The sequence below is a fragment of the Filicampus tigris genome, chromosome 20 (assembly GCF_054856515.1).
Source record: "Filicampus tigris isolate MCC_2025a chromosome 20, RoL_Ftig_1.0, whole genome shotgun sequence".
NCBI lineage: Eukaryota > Metazoa > Chordata > Actinopteri > Syngnathiformes > Syngnathidae > Filicampus > Filicampus tigris.
Window position 1 is genome coordinate 12,684,463 of NC_141236.1, and position 16,825 is coordinate 12,701,287.

A 16,825-nucleotide genomic window follows, 5' to 3' on the forward strand; every position below is an offset into this window, starting at 1 on the left:
TTTTTTAGTAAGGGAAATAGCACTCTTAATATTGTATTGCAATATGAACGAGATTGCAAAGATTTAAAAACAAAAGCATGGCTGGTCTTTTCAAATGTGACCATTACAAGAAGCTTGTGATTGACCAAAGGGTTTGTCACGTCAAATGTAAAATTTAGGAGTAGAAGCGATGACACACACACACACACACACACACTACTTAATACTACGACTACTATTACTACTAAATAGAGTGCAAATAGTTTGTCAAATGTATTTTCTTTTTTTTTTTTTGGGGGGGGAATCATTTATGTCAGGCTTGCCACCCACCTCACCGTGTCGGCTATTCTAATAAGCGTAATATGTGTCTGCACTCAATGTGTAACTTAGAAACATTGGGAAAGCAAAAAAAAAAAAAGACATTTAATCTTAAAAATGACACATACAGGGGAAATATTTTAAAGACGATATGCATCATTTATTGTTCTTCCATTACACTGCGGTTAATTTATTTTGACCCGCATTTTGAAACTATTACTTGAAAATGACCTGTACTAAAAAAAAAAAAAAAAAAAAGAAAAAAAAGGTGACACGAGCGAGAGCAGATGGTGACGTCAAATATCTATTAAAAGCCAGCCGAGCACCCTAACCAAGACGAATGAGTGACACGGTGGCGGCAGATGACAAACGAGGGCCGGCATGTCGCCGGTGTTTTACGACGCTCCCTGGGGGTCCCTCATCTCCCCTCACCCCCTCACCTCTTCGCCTTTCGCAAACCGCAAGGGTCATTACGCCAATGGCCAGAACGGCGCGATAACTGCCGGGCTACGCGACCATTCCAAGACGTTCACTTCATTTCCGGTTTCGGTTTTTATTTGGCGAGACATTTTCTCTCCGGAGTCCAGACACTTATCAAATTGCCTTAATCACTTCATTTCGCAGTTACGTGTCAATCTTAGGTTAGCTTAGCAATTAGCATTTGGCTTCTCCATCTTTCCACTTGACTGAAGTGTCGCTCATCCGCTAATCGCCGACTTAGGAGCGACTTCGCAAACGCGTTTTGGTGGACTAGTAGCCAGCCGAAGCTCGTTACTAGCTAGCCGTTGCCACGTAAGTAGCACAGAGCTTGCCGCAACCTCTGACTACGAAGCTTTGTGGGACCGTCTCGGTGGTTGAATCGAAGTTTTGATGGGGCGCACGATGCTAATTTTTCCTCGTGGCCGCTTTAGAGTGCCTCGTTGTTGGCCGTGAGTGTGCGCACGTCAGGCAGAGAAAACCGGATGAGTGAGGAGCTGAGACTTCTTAGAATTTTTTTTATTTTTTTTTAGGTTTGATTTGACAGTCAGGCCGCGGACCGGGGCTTCGTACTGGGCGTGGCAGGTTTAGAGTGCCTCGTTGTCAGTCGTGAGCGTGCGCTCATCAGTTAGAGAAGGCGGAGGAGCTATTTTAAATACACAAAAGATAATGTCATCACCCAAAGAGGATTTTTTTTTCAGGTCATACTGAGGTCATGAGGTCACAAATTCAGTTTTTTTTGTTACTAATGATAGAAAATAAAATACCCAAACTTGTGTACATTTAGCTGAAGGGCTTTTTTTTTTTTTTTTTTTTTTCGCAATTAATCATGTTGAAATGTTTTAAAATGGGATGAGAAATATGTGAGGAAACGCTGCCTGTAGTTGAATGCTGTCCTCTAGTGGCCCCACAGCTTTTCAATGATATTGAGCAGAAGGTTGACTTGACTTTAATCACCGAAAGAGAGGAAGATACCTCTTGACCCCTTTTTTATTAGCCTAATATCAAACATAAAATACATACTTAAAAATAAAAAAATAAAAACTAGGATGAGGTCATTGTGACGAACCTTAAGACCGAAGTACATGTTGCCACATTTCCCAAAACGGGAATTTGAGAATTATGTTTTGAAAATTGAAATTTGGGGTATTGAGGAAGTGGGAGGTAAATTCTGAACTGTCAGAAAATTCCACATTTGGAATGTGGAAAATGGCAGCCTGCATGTCCTGAATGGTACGAACATTAGAGTAGTTCCCCCCGAAACCCCCCCCCCCCCAAAAAAAAAGTAAACAAAACTTTTTTTTTTTTTTTGCCCCTTACATGTAGGAACACTTTTCAGCAAATGATCACGTGTCGCTTGCAATGTGCCGGAGGAGCTTTGAGTCAGCTAGCAGCCTCACTGAGACGACGTCCGTAACGAGACACCTGTAGCCGCTCTCCACTTTCATTCCACTCGTCCTCAAGTCGTCTCAACCTCGCTCACGTCTAATTAGATCGCACACTCTCTTTCTCTCGCTCTCATCAGCTCTCACTTTGCCAAATAAATCACAAGAGTTTTCTGGGGGGACCCCCCCCCCCCCAGCCACCCCCGTCATCCCGTCCGCCGTTTCCACGGTGACAGCCTCCGCCAGGGCCTCCTCATTGGACATGGCAGCGGCGGCAATTTGCATGCCAGACTATTTCTCTTCATCATCTCGGCCTCTCCTCGACGCCGCAAGAATGGCGAATAAGTCAGCGGCTGACGGCAGACGGCACGCGCGTCCTTGTCCGACAAGGTTAGCCGTCCATTTCATCTGTGCACCGGGAGAGCCAACCAGCATGCTGGAGGAGGGGGGGTGGTGGGGGTGGGGGGGGATTGAATTAAAATAAATGATGGCCGGACATTTATTGCATTGTGGAGGGGTGGGTGGGTGAAGGAGGGAATCGGAGAGGAGTTGCCGGGTGAAACTTGAGACTCGCCGTAAAATAAAAACAAACAAACAAAAGAGAACTGAGAGATGCTCTACACTGTTATGAGGTTAAAAAAAATAAATAAATAACAAATCAATAAAATCCTGTCATGGCAGCCAGCATGTGGACCGAGGCTTGGGGATGGCGTGGCCACTTGAGAGTGCCTCGTTGTCAGGCGTGAGTGTGCGCACATCATGGAGAGAAAGGCAAAAGAGTGAGGTAAAAAAAAAAAAATTCCAAAGTGGCAGCCAACAGGTGGACAGTCGGGCTGGCGTGGCCACTTTAGAGTGCCTCGTTGTCAGCTGTGAGTGTGTGCATATCACGGAGAGAAATGCAAAAGTGCTGGAATTTTGTCTAATTTGACAGCTAGTGCGCGGATCGGGCTACAGGCTGCCGCGGCTGCTTTAGAGCGTCTCGTTGTTGGCCATGAGTGTCTGCACGTCATGCTGAGAAGATTGAAGAAGAAGATCAAAACAAGTGATTGTTACAGCGAGTGTGTGGACAGGGGCCACTTAAATAGGCTACTTGATTTTTATTTTCTTTAATTTTTTTTTTCTCTCTGAAATGTGTCGTTCTTCTCTGCGGTGCGTTGAATTTACAAGAGCTTTATTTTCATTTGAAGCTTTCATGCAGACAGATTGGCGGCAGAGGAGGGAGGACGCGGGCAGGAGCTCCCACTGCGCATTTGCCCCAAACCGCCGTCCGTGTCCACAAATCCACGTTTTAGGACCCAGAGGACGCTGTGGCTAAGTGTCTCCTGATTGGCGCGGGCCACAAAGCTATCAAACATGTGGGCGCGCGGGGGCTCCCTCAAATGCTGACTCTCCTGGAGCCGCTCCAGGACACGGCGTTGTAATACGGTTATTTTTACCGACAAGCTGACGCAAATAAATATTTATAGTTGTTGGCGGGTCAGCGGGTCGCGGTGAAACCCGCAGAGGGCCGGACAGCAGGAGCGTCGAGGAAAGCAGGCAGGCGGACGAGAGCCGGCGAGAACACGGGTTCGATGAAGCGGGGCGGGGGTAAACTTGCTTGCTTGGCGAATGTGGGAAATAAAACTGAAATGAAAAGCTATATATGGAGCAAGTGATGGAGAAGCTCGAGTGCAGGACAGGCTTTTTTTTTTTTTTTCCCCTCCGCGTGTTCAAAAGAGAACTACAGTCTTCCCCCGCTATATCACTGATTATCTTTTGCGCCTCATCTCAGAATTGCCTCTACAAAAAATGTCAAAAGAAAAATTGTAAACTACATTTTGCATTTTTTTTTTCTTAATCGTCAAAAAGACATTCAGGGACACAAGGACATCTCTGATTAAAATGTGCTGTTTAGCTTTTGAAATTTGCTGTTGCTGTAAAAAAGGTCCAAAAATGCAGTTTTTTGCATCCTGCTTAATTCACTGCAAATCCTCTTGGTCTGCGTGACTTGGCCACCGGGGGGCGGTCTAACACAGTCACGCAGCCACAAACCAAGACGTTCACATCTACTTTAAGTGACTCAGAAAGCTGCCGCGATGTGAGTCGTCTTTGCAGAGGATAAAGAATACATGCCCGTGACTGCTGTCATATTGCCTGTCTTTGCGTGATGCTGTGCTGCACCGTTTGTGTTCAAACATCCCTTGCTTACAGATGCTATTCGTTAGCCTGTCTATGACATTTCCCACTGTGCTAGCATTGAGCTAAAGGAGGCTAAAGCAAAGCTACTGTAAATACATAACGTGTAATTCCCCGTTCTATCTAACACATGGTCAGTGTTAAATGCCTTTTCCCAGCAAATCAGCTGCAATTATTGCGAACACGGTCCGAGGCGCATCCCGCTTCGACCTTCGCAGCGGCCGCCTGTCAGTCAAGGCCGCGCAAATAAACAATGGCGGCCAACGGCCGTCATCGGCATCGCGCCGACATCCGCGCCGCGTCCTCTGGACTGACAGCGAGCGGGAGGGGGCTTCACCTTGACCCACCCCCCCCCGCGTTTCCTCTGCACTCTACCCGGCCTGACCTCCTGAGAAAGGCGAGCCGGCCTCGCCGCTGACGGCTGAGTTATTCCCATAATTAGCCAGGCGGCATCGCATCGGGCGGGACACATGGCAGAGGCCGCCCGTGTTGAACAGAATATTGGAATGTTTTATCGGTTTTAGCTGCCCGCCGAGGTGGGGGGGGGGCATGCAAGAGTGGGGGGGGGGGGGGGGGGGCAAGGGGATGATAAGAAAGGCACTCATGTGAGAAATGAAGAAGACTATCGAGTGGACAGAAGCAGGAAGTGACTGAAATAAAATATACTTGACCGCAGATGTCAGGTGGGCCTGACTGGACAACATGGAAGGCTCATATTTACATGTATATTATCATCCATATACATCGATAACTTCTGAATCACCATGGAATTAGTTGCAAAAAGAAGATTAATTTATTCCAAAGGTTAATATTAGAATTTGAATGCATGTATTTCTTTTATTATTATAATTAGTACTGCACAATATCTCAAACAAATATCTAAATAAAAATATAGAGTGAGTGTGAACGTTGCGACTTAGAAGATTTAGCATTTGGCATTTTGTGCTTTTCCTCCTTGGCGGGATGCTGACCTCTGCTGGTGGATGCCGAAAACAAAGTCAGACGTTTTCCACAGCTTCATTTGGGAATGTGTGAGAAAAGTGCCGACGAGTTGAAAAGCGACATTAGGCGGCTTTTTTCGGTTTTTTTTTGTTGTTTTTTTTAAATAACGCTCATCTATACGGCGCTTTGGAGGTCATGAATATTCAAACGGGTGACCTTATGTATACATATTCATACACGCTGACATACGGCGCATGCGGGTCATTGGCTGCAGGCCAGACACACACTCAAGATTTGTTTATCGACACGCACGTTGCTATTCGGCCACACACACATACACACAATGCAAAAAAAAAAAACAGCCGCACATGCTCTGAAAGGTCAACGCGGGTCCAACCGACACGCCGGCTTTCTACGCCTTATAGCACAGCCCATCAAAATGGCCACCAATGTGTGTGTGCGTGTGCGTGTCTTATTATGCAGCCCCATCTGTGAGGGTTGAAAGGTGGCGGCCGCGGCCTGGCAGGGCCTCGCAGGTGAGCAGATGAGAGCGGTAGGGGCTGGCTTGAATTTGGACACGCGCGACGGGACGGAGCCCGGGAAGGACGCCGTCAAACTTCGCACAAAAAAAAAAAAAAAAAAAAAAAAAACTACAATAGACACGGAAAATGGCCAACTCACACAACTTTATCATATTTTTTTAAAAAAAAAGCTTTGTGACAAATATTCTAAATATTTACTCTGTGAGTGTGTGCGTGCGTGTCACACCCAAGTGTCTGTAGGTGTGTTGTTCCCCGTTGTCTGCATGTTGGCGTTTTGTATTTGATGAGCAAAGACAGCGAAAACAAAAGGAAAGAAAACACACTTAGCAGCCCTCTCCTGACTCAAACGCAGAACAAGCGGTGCGTGCGCGCGCGTGTGTGTGTCCGTGTGCGTTAAGCAGAAAATCCCTAATCTGGCATAGACCGGCTTCCTGTCTAGACTCGGCCACGACGACGCCAACTCTAATCTGGCCGGCTCTGCCGTGTGTGTGTGCGCGTGTCCGTGGACAATGCATGTACTATAGCATTACGGGTGTGCGCGCGTGCGTAATGTATGCGAGCGAACACGTACAGTATCAAAGCCATCCATGTTGCCGTCCAAATCCAGACAGCAGACGCATGGACTCTCCAGTGTCTGTTTCTAATTGGTCAACTTCCAATAAAGTTTTTGCGTGTTTTTTTTTTTTTTTTTTTTGGGGGGGGGGGGGTTTGTTAATGGCAGTTGCTGTGCCAAGCGAGCCGTTTCTGGCCGTCCAGCTTCCAAAAGTCGATTTCCTCATTGTGGTCGCAGAGTTTACGGGAACACGATAGGTGGGCGTGTGTGAGGCGGTTAAAACTGGAAGGGGAAAATTCAATGGCAAAATAATTCCCCTTTTATATGTGATTGTAATATGTTAATGTGTGGAAAAAAAAATGGAAAAAAAAAACAACAACAACAACAAAACAAAACTCGGATGATCTTTGCCTGTTTTCGAAATTAGCCGGTGAATCACGAGCGAAAATCCACATTCCCGCAAACATGGCGGTTAATCCTCGTCGCTCCGTCCGAGTACCAAGGTTATTATAGTGAACAAAAACGAAGTAATACTAAAGTTGAAAGAAAAAAATACATTTTCATTCAGGAAATGAAAAACAAAAATGCTTTGAGAAAACAAAACAAAACAAAAACTAGCATAAACGACACTTTAATTTTATAAAACTAACCAAAACGAACTATAATTATAGCAGAAATGTCCTTCGTTGTCGTTTTTGGGCAGTTAATAACATACAAGAGCTATCAGACGCCATTTTAAATGTACTGTAAAATGTTAAATGTACTTTTTATATTGCTGTACATGCGTACAGAAGGAGGGTGAAACAGTCGTTTGAGAATTGTAGTCTACCTTACTTTGTTACGCACTACTTAGTGACCCCCATATATTAAAAAAAATAAAACTAACACTAAAACTAATAGAATGATCCAAAACACAATAAAAACCAATACAAACAAACAAACTTGCTCCCAAAACTAATTAAAACAACAAAAGTCCAAACAAAAGCAACCGTCCTGAGAAACGTAAACGTATCGCGACCCCCGCCGAGTTGTAAGCGCCTCGTAGCTTTGACGCGGCTGGCCCGGGCGGACAATCACTTGACATTCATGCGAGGGCTCAAGAGCACCTCGTCCTCTGCTTGCCACAAAAGGCCTGAACTCAGCAGAAAGCGGCGCGCAAGCTCGGTGACATCACGGCGCCTCCACGGGGGCCGTTTTAGGGGAGCACGCCGGCCGAGGAAGGAAGGAAAGTATTGCAAAAGGTGATCGCACACTTGCTTAACTTTGGATTAGTGGTGACAAGACATGGAGTCGGAACCTCATGGAAACGCTAATCCTAGTTTACAGGACCAAAACATTTTTGTACAGTCAATGCAATACAGATTAAATTACTGCTTGCCAAAAATATACGGGAAGAGGAGCTTGAAAAAAAATCAAATCGCAATATTGCGGGGGAAAAAAACAATCCGGTTATTTTTCAAAATGGTTCAAATTCAGGTGAGGATAGGATCTACATGCTTGTTAGGATGCTCCTCTTCTGCCCCCTTATGGACAAAAGAAAACGCGCATCAATCAAGAAAGATAGCAACTAAAACAGGACAAGCAAAATATCAGCGTGACAATAAATGATACAGTGGGATCATGTTCCAGACTCACATGCAACAAATGGAAATCCACACTAGAGAGTGGCAATGAAAAAGAAAAAAGATTTTAAAAACATATTCTAAACTATTTGTTTCATTCTCCTCACTTTTTTCAACTTCCGTCCAAAAGCCAAATCTTGCAATATCATTCCGCATTTTTCACCAACATAATTCCAGAATCATTCAATGCCATTTCCACATCATTCCATATGATTCTATGATTCCATATCAACCAACACAATTTAACTTCTGTCCAAAAGCCAAATCTTGCAACATCATTCCACATTTTTCACCATCATAATTTCCATTTCCACACCATTCCATTTTATTCTAGATCATTCCACATCGATCAATTTGACATCATTCATATAACTCATAACCATTCAACATCAGTCCAAATCTTTCAATAAAATTCCATATCACTCCCCATTTTTCACCCGTATCATCCCACAGCATTCATATGATTCCATAAAAAAAGGTACACAACAATATTATCCTTGCCCTTCTTCTTCTATGACGCTGCATGTCTTCTAGTAGCATTCAGTGCCGCGGGGCAAAGTGGTACTAGACTGAAAGGTTGCGAGTCAAAGTCCAACTTTGAAAACGGCAGTCTACTGTAAAAACCCATTTAAAAATGATTGCTAAAAAATCTGCGACATAATATCTCCGTATTAATAATAATGATGATGGGGTGTCAACGTGAGCTTTGGCCGGCCGGGAATGATGTCATCGGCTCGTCTGGCCGCTGTCGTAGCGCTTTGCGGCCCTTTCACAAGACGAGCGGTGACTCACGCGCATGGCAGAGGCATCACATGACTCATTTGACTTGCATCATCATCATCATCATCATCATTCCGGACTTGACGGGTCCTCCTGTTAGCATTCCTAGCCCCGAATGTGACTCAAGACCCCTCGCCCCAGTTTTCAAACTCGACAAAGAAATACAGGGCCACATGAGGACAATGTTCCAGTGCGAGGTTGCCTGTTTTTTTTTTGTTTTTTTTTTTGGTTTGCTCATCAGATTTTGTCGTCGGAGAGTGACTCACTCAGCAGTGAGGTCACCGGCGGGGGAAACACTCATAGTAAATGTGAACTTTCACCGTCTGGGATCATGTCTGGGAATCCCCAGACAGTCGCTTGGACTACTACGGCGTCCGGTGGACGTGTCCGCATGCTTGATTAGACGTGGAAACGTGGACTCAACTCAAAGGGAGAGCTGCCAATTTTCTGCTTCTTTTCTTCTGAGCGCAACAGAAAAATGCATTCATCTGTCTAATCAAGACCTAAAAGTCAAAAGTAGCCACTTCAAAAGAGAGAGAAAGAGGGTTGTTTTAACTGCATACAATATAAAATGGCTGATATTCCAGAATGCTAAGTGTTAGCACAATTTTTTTATTTATTTTTTTTTTTTTTACTCAACCTATTTCTTTTAGGCCGAAAGGCTACACTTCAATCACATTTGAATGACTTCTCAATGTGGTGGTTTGTAAAAGCAAAGCGTAAAAAAAAAAAGCCATTCAATTCTTTACGTGGCCACATGGCGGCGCCTTAGGCAGCTTATTGAAAGGCCAAGCAGCTGATTTTGTCCACTTTCCAGGGAAAAACATGATAATAGTGCGGAAATCTGAGCCCTAAGAATAGCTAGAAAGTGACTAATCTGCTCCAAATAGAAAAACAAAAGCTTCTCTCACGTGGCTGAGTCACAGTGGTTGTCTGCTGGTGGGGGTGCCAGTGTGTGTGTGGGTGGGTGGTTGGGGGGGGGGGGGGGGGTTGTTGGGGCCGGGCCTCTCCTCCATCGTCACAGCGCAGCGCATGTGGGCTCTCATAAAAAGCCCTAATCTCATTTCCCACCATCCAAACTGACTCCATCGTGGACTACTCAACACAAGCATGTCAACTTTTTGGGCCTTTTTCTCAAGCGGAAACTTTGTCTTGGTGGCTCTAAAACCACGTGGATTTCTTCTTTGCAGGGGAGCTTTTTAAAAGGGCTCGCGTGAAAAGGGTCGCGGTTCGAACCCCCGGCGGGCAGGATGCACGCGTGCAAAGCTTTGCTGTGCGCCCTGCTGCTGCTCCACTGCGCCACGCTCAGCTCGCCGCTGTCCACCTGCGCCGCCGTGGACATGGACCACGTCAAGAGGAAGCGGGTGGAGGCCATCCGCGGCCAGATCCTCAGCAAGCTGCGGCTGAGCGGCCCCCCGCACGCCCACGGCCCCGCCAAGGTGCCCCAGCAGGTGCGGGCTCTGTACAACAGCACCCGGGAGCTGCTGGAGGAGCTCGGGCGACAGCGGCAGGAGATGTGCGGCGCCGACGGCACCGACAGCGAGTACTACGCCAAGGAGGTCTACAGGTTCAACATGGTCTACGGGCCCACCGAGAGCAGTGAGTTAAAAAAAAAAGCCAAATTCAAAAATGAAAAGGCACCGCCATTACAATGAAATGGTGCCGAACGACGCAGGAGAACACAGAGAAAAAATGTGCAATATTTTGGCCCACTAATAAGTTAGCAAAATATCAATGTTGCTTTTTCGAAAATCAGGAACTTTTGTATGGGATCTGCATGTGTACTTTAATCTTGCAGTTAGGGTGTAGCTAAGGCATTCAACATAATTTACCAATATGTTGATACAGGTGGTGCAGAATGAGGCTAAATAATACTGTCTGAGATAGATTTGCAGTATTTTGTCACACTTGCGTACATATTACAGCGATGTTACTCATTTTTCCAAATTTAGCACTTTCATATCGGGACTTCGATATTGTATCTTATTCGCTTGACCACGTGTACCTAATGTTATGGTTCGGGTGTCGCTAAGGCCTCCAAAATATTAGAAACGCATTAGGTGCACTTCATCCCACTAATGCCAGAGTTGTACTCAACACTTTATGAGGACGATAATGCTCAATTTGTATGCACAGCTATTATTTTATGTTTGTTACTGTTTGAACTGGTGCAGAACAGCGGCAAACACAATTTAGATGTGCTTACAATATTTGGTCTCACTTAAGTTACCATCAGTACTACAGCAATGCTGTTTTTGTAAAATCAGCACTTTTCTGAGGGGACTCTTGTATGGCATCTGATTCGCTTGTGCAGATGTACCTCAACACCCCGATCTATCAATCAAACGATTATTAAAACCTGACGAGTTTTGCTCTATCCAGTCTCCTGTATACCAACGTGAGGACGCCTGGTGGTACACTGTACATTGCGGTCGTCTACGGACGTGCATGTACATCATTGGATTGCGCAAGTGTGCCTAATAAAGCGGCGGCGAGCGCCGCCGCTCTCCTGTTCCACGCCGATTCCAGATTTTCCGATTTCCTGTGCGGTCATCGTCAGACACACGATGATGATGATGATGCCTTCAGGGGAGCGAGCGAGGGTGGGGAAAAAAAGTGGACAGGAAGCGCAACATGATGAAAGGACCTCCATGCTAGGCCCGCACAAAGAGATTTGTCCTGGTTATTTCCTTTCCTCTATTCTGTCACGAAAGTAATGCCCAGCAAATCTTTCACACATGACTCATTGCAACACACCCACACACAATGAGATAGCGCTAGCTAAGTTCAACTGCTCGACCAGCATCTCCGTGAATGAGGATTTAAAAGTTGAATCAATGCACTCACTCAAGGACTAAAATAGCACTCGGTGGACAAGAAGGAGGCAGGAGATTTCAATGACATCTGGTGAGTGTGACGAGCATTGCCACGATGCTAGCAGACAGTTGTTGACTGTACGAGAATGACGCACGGATGGGACTTTATATTCATGGGATGAATGATTACGATTGTTTTTGTAGCCGACGCTTTGCGATGACAGTCAAAGTCGACTGATCGATGTCATTTCTGTACTTTTTAAGTTGTCGACTTGCTATCGTGTTTGCCTTCAGCCTCCAAATACAATCAACTGATGCTACCTAACTGATGCTTAACTTTGCCAATTACTTTTTTTCCTCAAAACACTGGTAGCTACTTCTCTGCTCTTCTCCGCTTTGCGAAGTCACATCAGAGCGGGAACCAGCCGAAGCTAGCTAACTGACGCTAACTTTTTTCCCCCCCTCAGAACATGAATAGCTACTTCTATGCTCTTCTCCGCTTTGTGAAGTCACATCAGAGCGGAAAGCTACTGATGCTAGCTATGCTAGGCAAACGCCACAGTAAAATGATCTGGCTTTTCTCTGTCCGGTAGCGCGTTTGGTGAATTTGCTGACGTGAGGATTTAGGCTGTTAGTCTGCTAGCATTAGCCTGAGCCTTTTCAGATGGCCGTTCGTAGCATTTGTGCTTCTGTTACATTCGAGGATAGATTTGGATAGTTTGTGACCGAGTGACCATGCTACCGGTATCATGTTTTGGTCAAATACCAGCACGCTCTTGAGACACCGCCGATGAACTGGCTTCAAGCTACAATCATCAGTGCGCGTCGATTAATCAGTCGAACCTTTACTCTACCATTGGCATTTTGGAGTGTATAAACACATAAATTCATTGCCGCAAGTCGTGATTTGAGTCCGTTTTTTGCGTGTTTATGCTTGAAAAACTCTTCTGAATTGGATAATTGTTCACTCCGGCGTATACATGCCAGCGCGCTAATAAGCACGTAACTCGACGCACGTACTGAATGAGATCATTTTAGATGCCTTTCAAAGAAAAACACATTAAAATGCCGGCGCTGCACTTTTAGCTGAGACACTGTCACATAAAATGAGGCCGACAGATGGTTTACAGCTCATGTATGGATCGCAGCACGGCACAGTTGGGCACAGTTATCGCCAAGTTCTATAGCAAAGAGATTTTTTTTTTTTTTTTTTTTTTTTTCGCTTTTTGTTTTTATGGAGCTCAAAAGACACATGTGGCACATTTGAAACTGTCAGGACTGTTTTGGAGTGAGCTTGAAAAGAGCACCTGTTTACTTCAAAGGGAGGCGTGTGATGCAATGGACTTGGCTTTCCTGTGGACCGCAAAGTCCTCTGCAGCGAAACGCGCACGGCATCTACGCCTTTGTCATTATCCCCCAGACTGGCAGGGAAGAATGCTGCCTTTCGGAGCCTCGTCCGCGGTGTTGATTGGAGTGTGAGGGCGATAGCGATTGTTTTGCGGCCAAGCAAGGATTACACAACAATGACATAACCAAGTTCGGTGGAATGCATCCGTGGACTTTAAGCCCCTCGCTCCCTCGAAAAGTCAGAAAAAGCCAGGAAAAGTTGCAGCTATCTTTATATGTGGGGGTTGTCACCGGTTTAAAATAGAAAAAAACGAACATTTTACGTTTTGAACGATTAAGCTTTCCTTTGTCCTGCCCATTGCAGACGACCTGTCCTACTGCCCGAAAGGCATCACATCAAAGGTGTTCCGCTTCAACATCTCCGCCATGGAAAGGAACGCCACCAACCTCTTCAGAGCCGAGTTCCGAGCCCTGCGGGTTCCCAACAGCAGCGCCAGGCGGAATGAACAGCGGATTGAGCTCTACCAGGTGCGTAAAGGTACTGTTAACCTCACCCTCATCCCTCCTCCCACTACAATGTGGAGAACGAGGTAAATCTGGTCCTTCCTGCGTGGCTTCCGTCCAGAAATGCTGGTTTCCGAGCCGGACCAAAGGGCGGGAAACTGAATGCTTAGCAGGAGTTGGGCTAGGTTATTATACTGAAAGTCCACTTCTCATGTGTCCCCCACCAAATATTTGATATTTTAGATGCTAATCTAAAAACTGCGCTCTCGTATGCCAAGTGGATTTATGTAACGCGCTTGTCCAAGGAAATGTCATTAAGGCCCTGTTATTCGGTTTTAATGTCCTCAACATGAGGGACCCATCCAAAAATAATGACCACTCCTAATACCAAACAGATTGTCACGGCTTTTTACGTGGCACATACGTTTCACTTCCCAAACGGGCACTCCAGGAGTACTCGCGCCCGTCAAGACCAATGTACGGTGATGCCTAACAGACCCAGAGTCTGCCAGCTCTATTGCGTGCTGCCAACGGATGGACAAACAAGCACTCGGGTGACCATCCCGTATGTCTTTTGGATCCAAACATACTGTAATTGTCTCCAGGTGTACCTGGTAGACGAACAAAGCGCTGATCTCACCAGCGGCCGAGTGGCCAAAACGCGGCAAATAAATGACACCGGACATGTAGCACACGCAAAACTCCCAACGCCAAGCCCCGATTAATATTTGGATGCGTAATCCTTTTAGAAAAGTGCCTCATCGAAAAATACAGAAAATTAGACCAGGTGACTGTCAGAATCCATTTCTCAAAATCAAGAAAGCAGAGAAAGAAAAAACTTCCAAACGCGAGTCCTCTCCTCAGCCATTTGGGTAACAGCAAGAAATGCATCTTGGGATATTTTCCCAGCCAAGTCTTCACAAGTGGCCAAGCGATGCATCCTTGCTTTAAGCTAGCAGACAAGATCAACGTCCAGGTATTCCGTGCATTCTTGGTTTACGCGCGCTTTCAACTGGAACGAGACTTGGGCCGCGACTGACGTTTCGCAAGATTACAAGAATTTAAGATCGCAAATTGAGAAACAGCTTGTATCCAACTCCATCAAAATAAATGCCTTACTTCAAATCAACTGCTGGCACGCATGAGTCAGAAAGTTTGCCATCGACCAATCTATGGACAGTATCATGTTTAGCTTCAAATAAACACTGCGGACTCTCTCTGTTGGGTAAATAAACGCAACTAGATTATCAATCCTATTCTATTCATGTTCCCAACTTTTGACAGTCATTTTGTGCGGCTTTTGCAGATCGTGCGGCCTAACGAACACATCAGGAAACAACGCTACATCAGCGCCAAAAACGTGCTGACCAAAGGCACGCCCGACTGGGTCTCCTTCGACGTGACTGACACCGTTCGGGAATGGCTGACCAACAGAGGTGGGGATTAGATCCAGGTCTTTGCTCTGGTTTTCCGACAAGACGGTCTTTGATCGCCCCGACGTTTCTTTGATGTGTTACCAGGAAGCAATCTGGGATTGGAAATGAGCGTGCACTGCCCCTGCCACACCTTCAGCCCCAATGGCGACATCATCGACAACGAGAACGAGGTTCTGGACGTCAAGTTCAAAGGTATCCCAGTCGTAAACCTCCTTAAAGTGTGGACGGCGGCGTCAGCGCTTGCGCTTTTGTCTAACCAAGGCGTGGACGGCGAGGAGGAGCAGAGTCGCTTGGACCTCAGCCAGCTGAAGAGGAACAAGGAACAGAACCTGCCGCACCTCATCCTCATGATGATCCCGCCTCACCGCCTCGAGTCAAAGTCGTCGCACAGGCGCAAGAGAGCGCTGGACACCAACTACTGCTTCTCGTAAGAACCACTTTAAGACCGCCGTTGCTTGTAAATGCCTTGGAATATCGTTTTCAAATTCGGGACAAATGCTCTATAAATGAAGGCTTGGGGCGCGGCAACACGTACAAATGTGAAAAGACCATTCAACGTTGTCGATTCAAACGTCAGACCCATTCGCGCACAGAAATACGGAGGAGAGCTGCTGCGTCCGCCGGCTTCACATCGACTTCCGGCGCGACCTGAACTGGAAATGGATCCACGAGCCGAGCGGTTACGACGCCAACTACTGCTCGGGGCCTTGCCCCTACCTGAGGAGTTCCGACACGCCGCACAGCTCGGTAAGAAACCACATTTCACAAATTACAACTTTTAGAGTGGGACGGGTTTTCCTGACGCCAGCGTTTGATCCCTGGCCAAATATTTCCATGATCATTTATGGGCAGAATCCGAATTGCTCGGGGCCTTCTCTTAGTTTCGGCACGTTTTACCACAAGTGTGTCTCCCGTGTGTCGAAGCTGCTGAGCCTGTACAACACTCTGAACCCGGAGGCGTCGGCTTCGCCGTGCTGCGTCCCCCAAGAACTGGAGCCCCTCACCATCCTCTACTATTCGGGACGGACCCCCAAAGTGGAGCAGCTTTCCAACATGATCGTCAAGTCTTGCAAATGTAGCTGAGGAGACTGCGGAGACGCAGCGTTAGCTCGCCTCGGCACGGATTCAAATCGAATGACTTCTTTTTCGGGGGGTGGGGGGGGACTTGAAGCTGGAAACGATGAGTGTCTCTATTTGTTTTTATCGTGTGTTGTTTTTCGTTTCAAATTCAAAATCAGGGTGGAAAAGTACTGGTACTAAACTGGTGATGCAACTTAGAACCAAGCGTTCCCTTCAAGGACCGTCATAGTACGTAGTCCTTATTTCTGGCCAAAACATTAGGGACTCCTGCGCAATGTAATAAGATCCAACACCAGAGCTGTATTTGAAAAGTCTACCTTTAAAAAGATGACCAAAAAAAAAAAAAAAGGGGAAGATATCGCAAGATATTGTGTGGGCAATAACATTTGATGAGATTGACCCGTAATGTAACAAACGGTGTCCCGTTCGTCCCACGTCAGTGTCGCATCTTCTTCCTCTTATTGTCAGACAGCAAACCCCACAGTCATGTAATCCACTTCTTGTTTCTCAATTTCACTTCTTGACGCCTATGTCGGAGAAAGCAAGAGCCATAAAACGGCACTTTGGTTATTGTTTTTTTGAGCAGTAATGGTTGATTTGTTGATAATGATTGTTATTAAAAAGAAATGGAAAAGGGACTTTTTCAAACTTTTTCTCCGTTTTTGTCATTTCAAGTCGGGGAAATCGCTGAACATGACATTGTCAGAGAAGTATTTCAAAGGAAATTTTCATGACATCTATTTTTTAACTTCATTTTTTAATTATATTTCAAGTGGCTCATTTTGGGCACAACATTTTAAGCCATAGAATTTTTAACATTTCAAGTTCAGTGGGAAGAGGGAATTTGACATTTTTCTTCAATGTGACTT

General features: G+C 45.9%; 1 protein-coding gene across 3 annotated transcripts; it reads left to right on the forward strand.

Moving 5' to 3' along the window:
* Positions 1-9,835: 9,835 nt before the first annotated feature.
* LOC147128432 (transforming growth factor beta-3 proprotein-like) lies at positions 9,836-16,594 on the forward strand. 3 transcript variants are annotated; one of them, XM_086019519.1, is made up of 7 exons: positions 9,836-10,372; positions 13,301-13,464; positions 14,747-14,876; positions 14,961-15,068; positions 15,138-15,303; positions 15,454-15,623; positions 15,801-16,594. In XM_086019519.1, the coding sequence occupies exons 1-7, from the start codon at positions 10,024-10,026 to the stop codon at positions 15,953-15,955; spliced, it is 1,242 nt and encodes a 413-aa protein (XP_085875645.1). In that variant the 5' UTR covers positions 9,836-10,023; the 3' UTR covers positions 15,956-16,594. The 3 variants fall into 3 exon arrangements, with proteins under 3 accessions (XP_085875645.1, XP_085875647.1, XP_085875646.1); XM_086019521.1 differs by having other exon boundaries at positions 15,470-15,637; positions 15,802-16,594; XM_086019520.1 differs by having other exon boundaries at positions 9,837-10,372; positions 15,470-15,623.
* The last annotated feature ends 231 nt before the right edge of the window (positions 16,595-16,825 follow it).

What these genes read in the sequence shown, in the direction of transcription:
- LOC147128432 (XM_086019519.1), top strand. Translation starts at nt 10,024, where the DNA reads ATGCACGCGTGCAAAGCTTTGCTGTGCGCCCTGCTGCTGCTCCACTGC. An exon ending in CTACGGGCCCACCGAGAGCA is followed by an intron (nt 10,373 to 13,300) that starts GTGAGTTAAAAA and finishes TGCCCATTGCAG; the next exon opens with ACGACCTGTCCTACTGCCCG. An exon ending in GACACCAACTACTGCTTCTC is followed by an intron (nt 15,304 to 15,453) that starts GTAAGAACCACT and finishes TTCAAACGTCAG; the next exon opens with ACCCATTCGCGCACAGAAAT.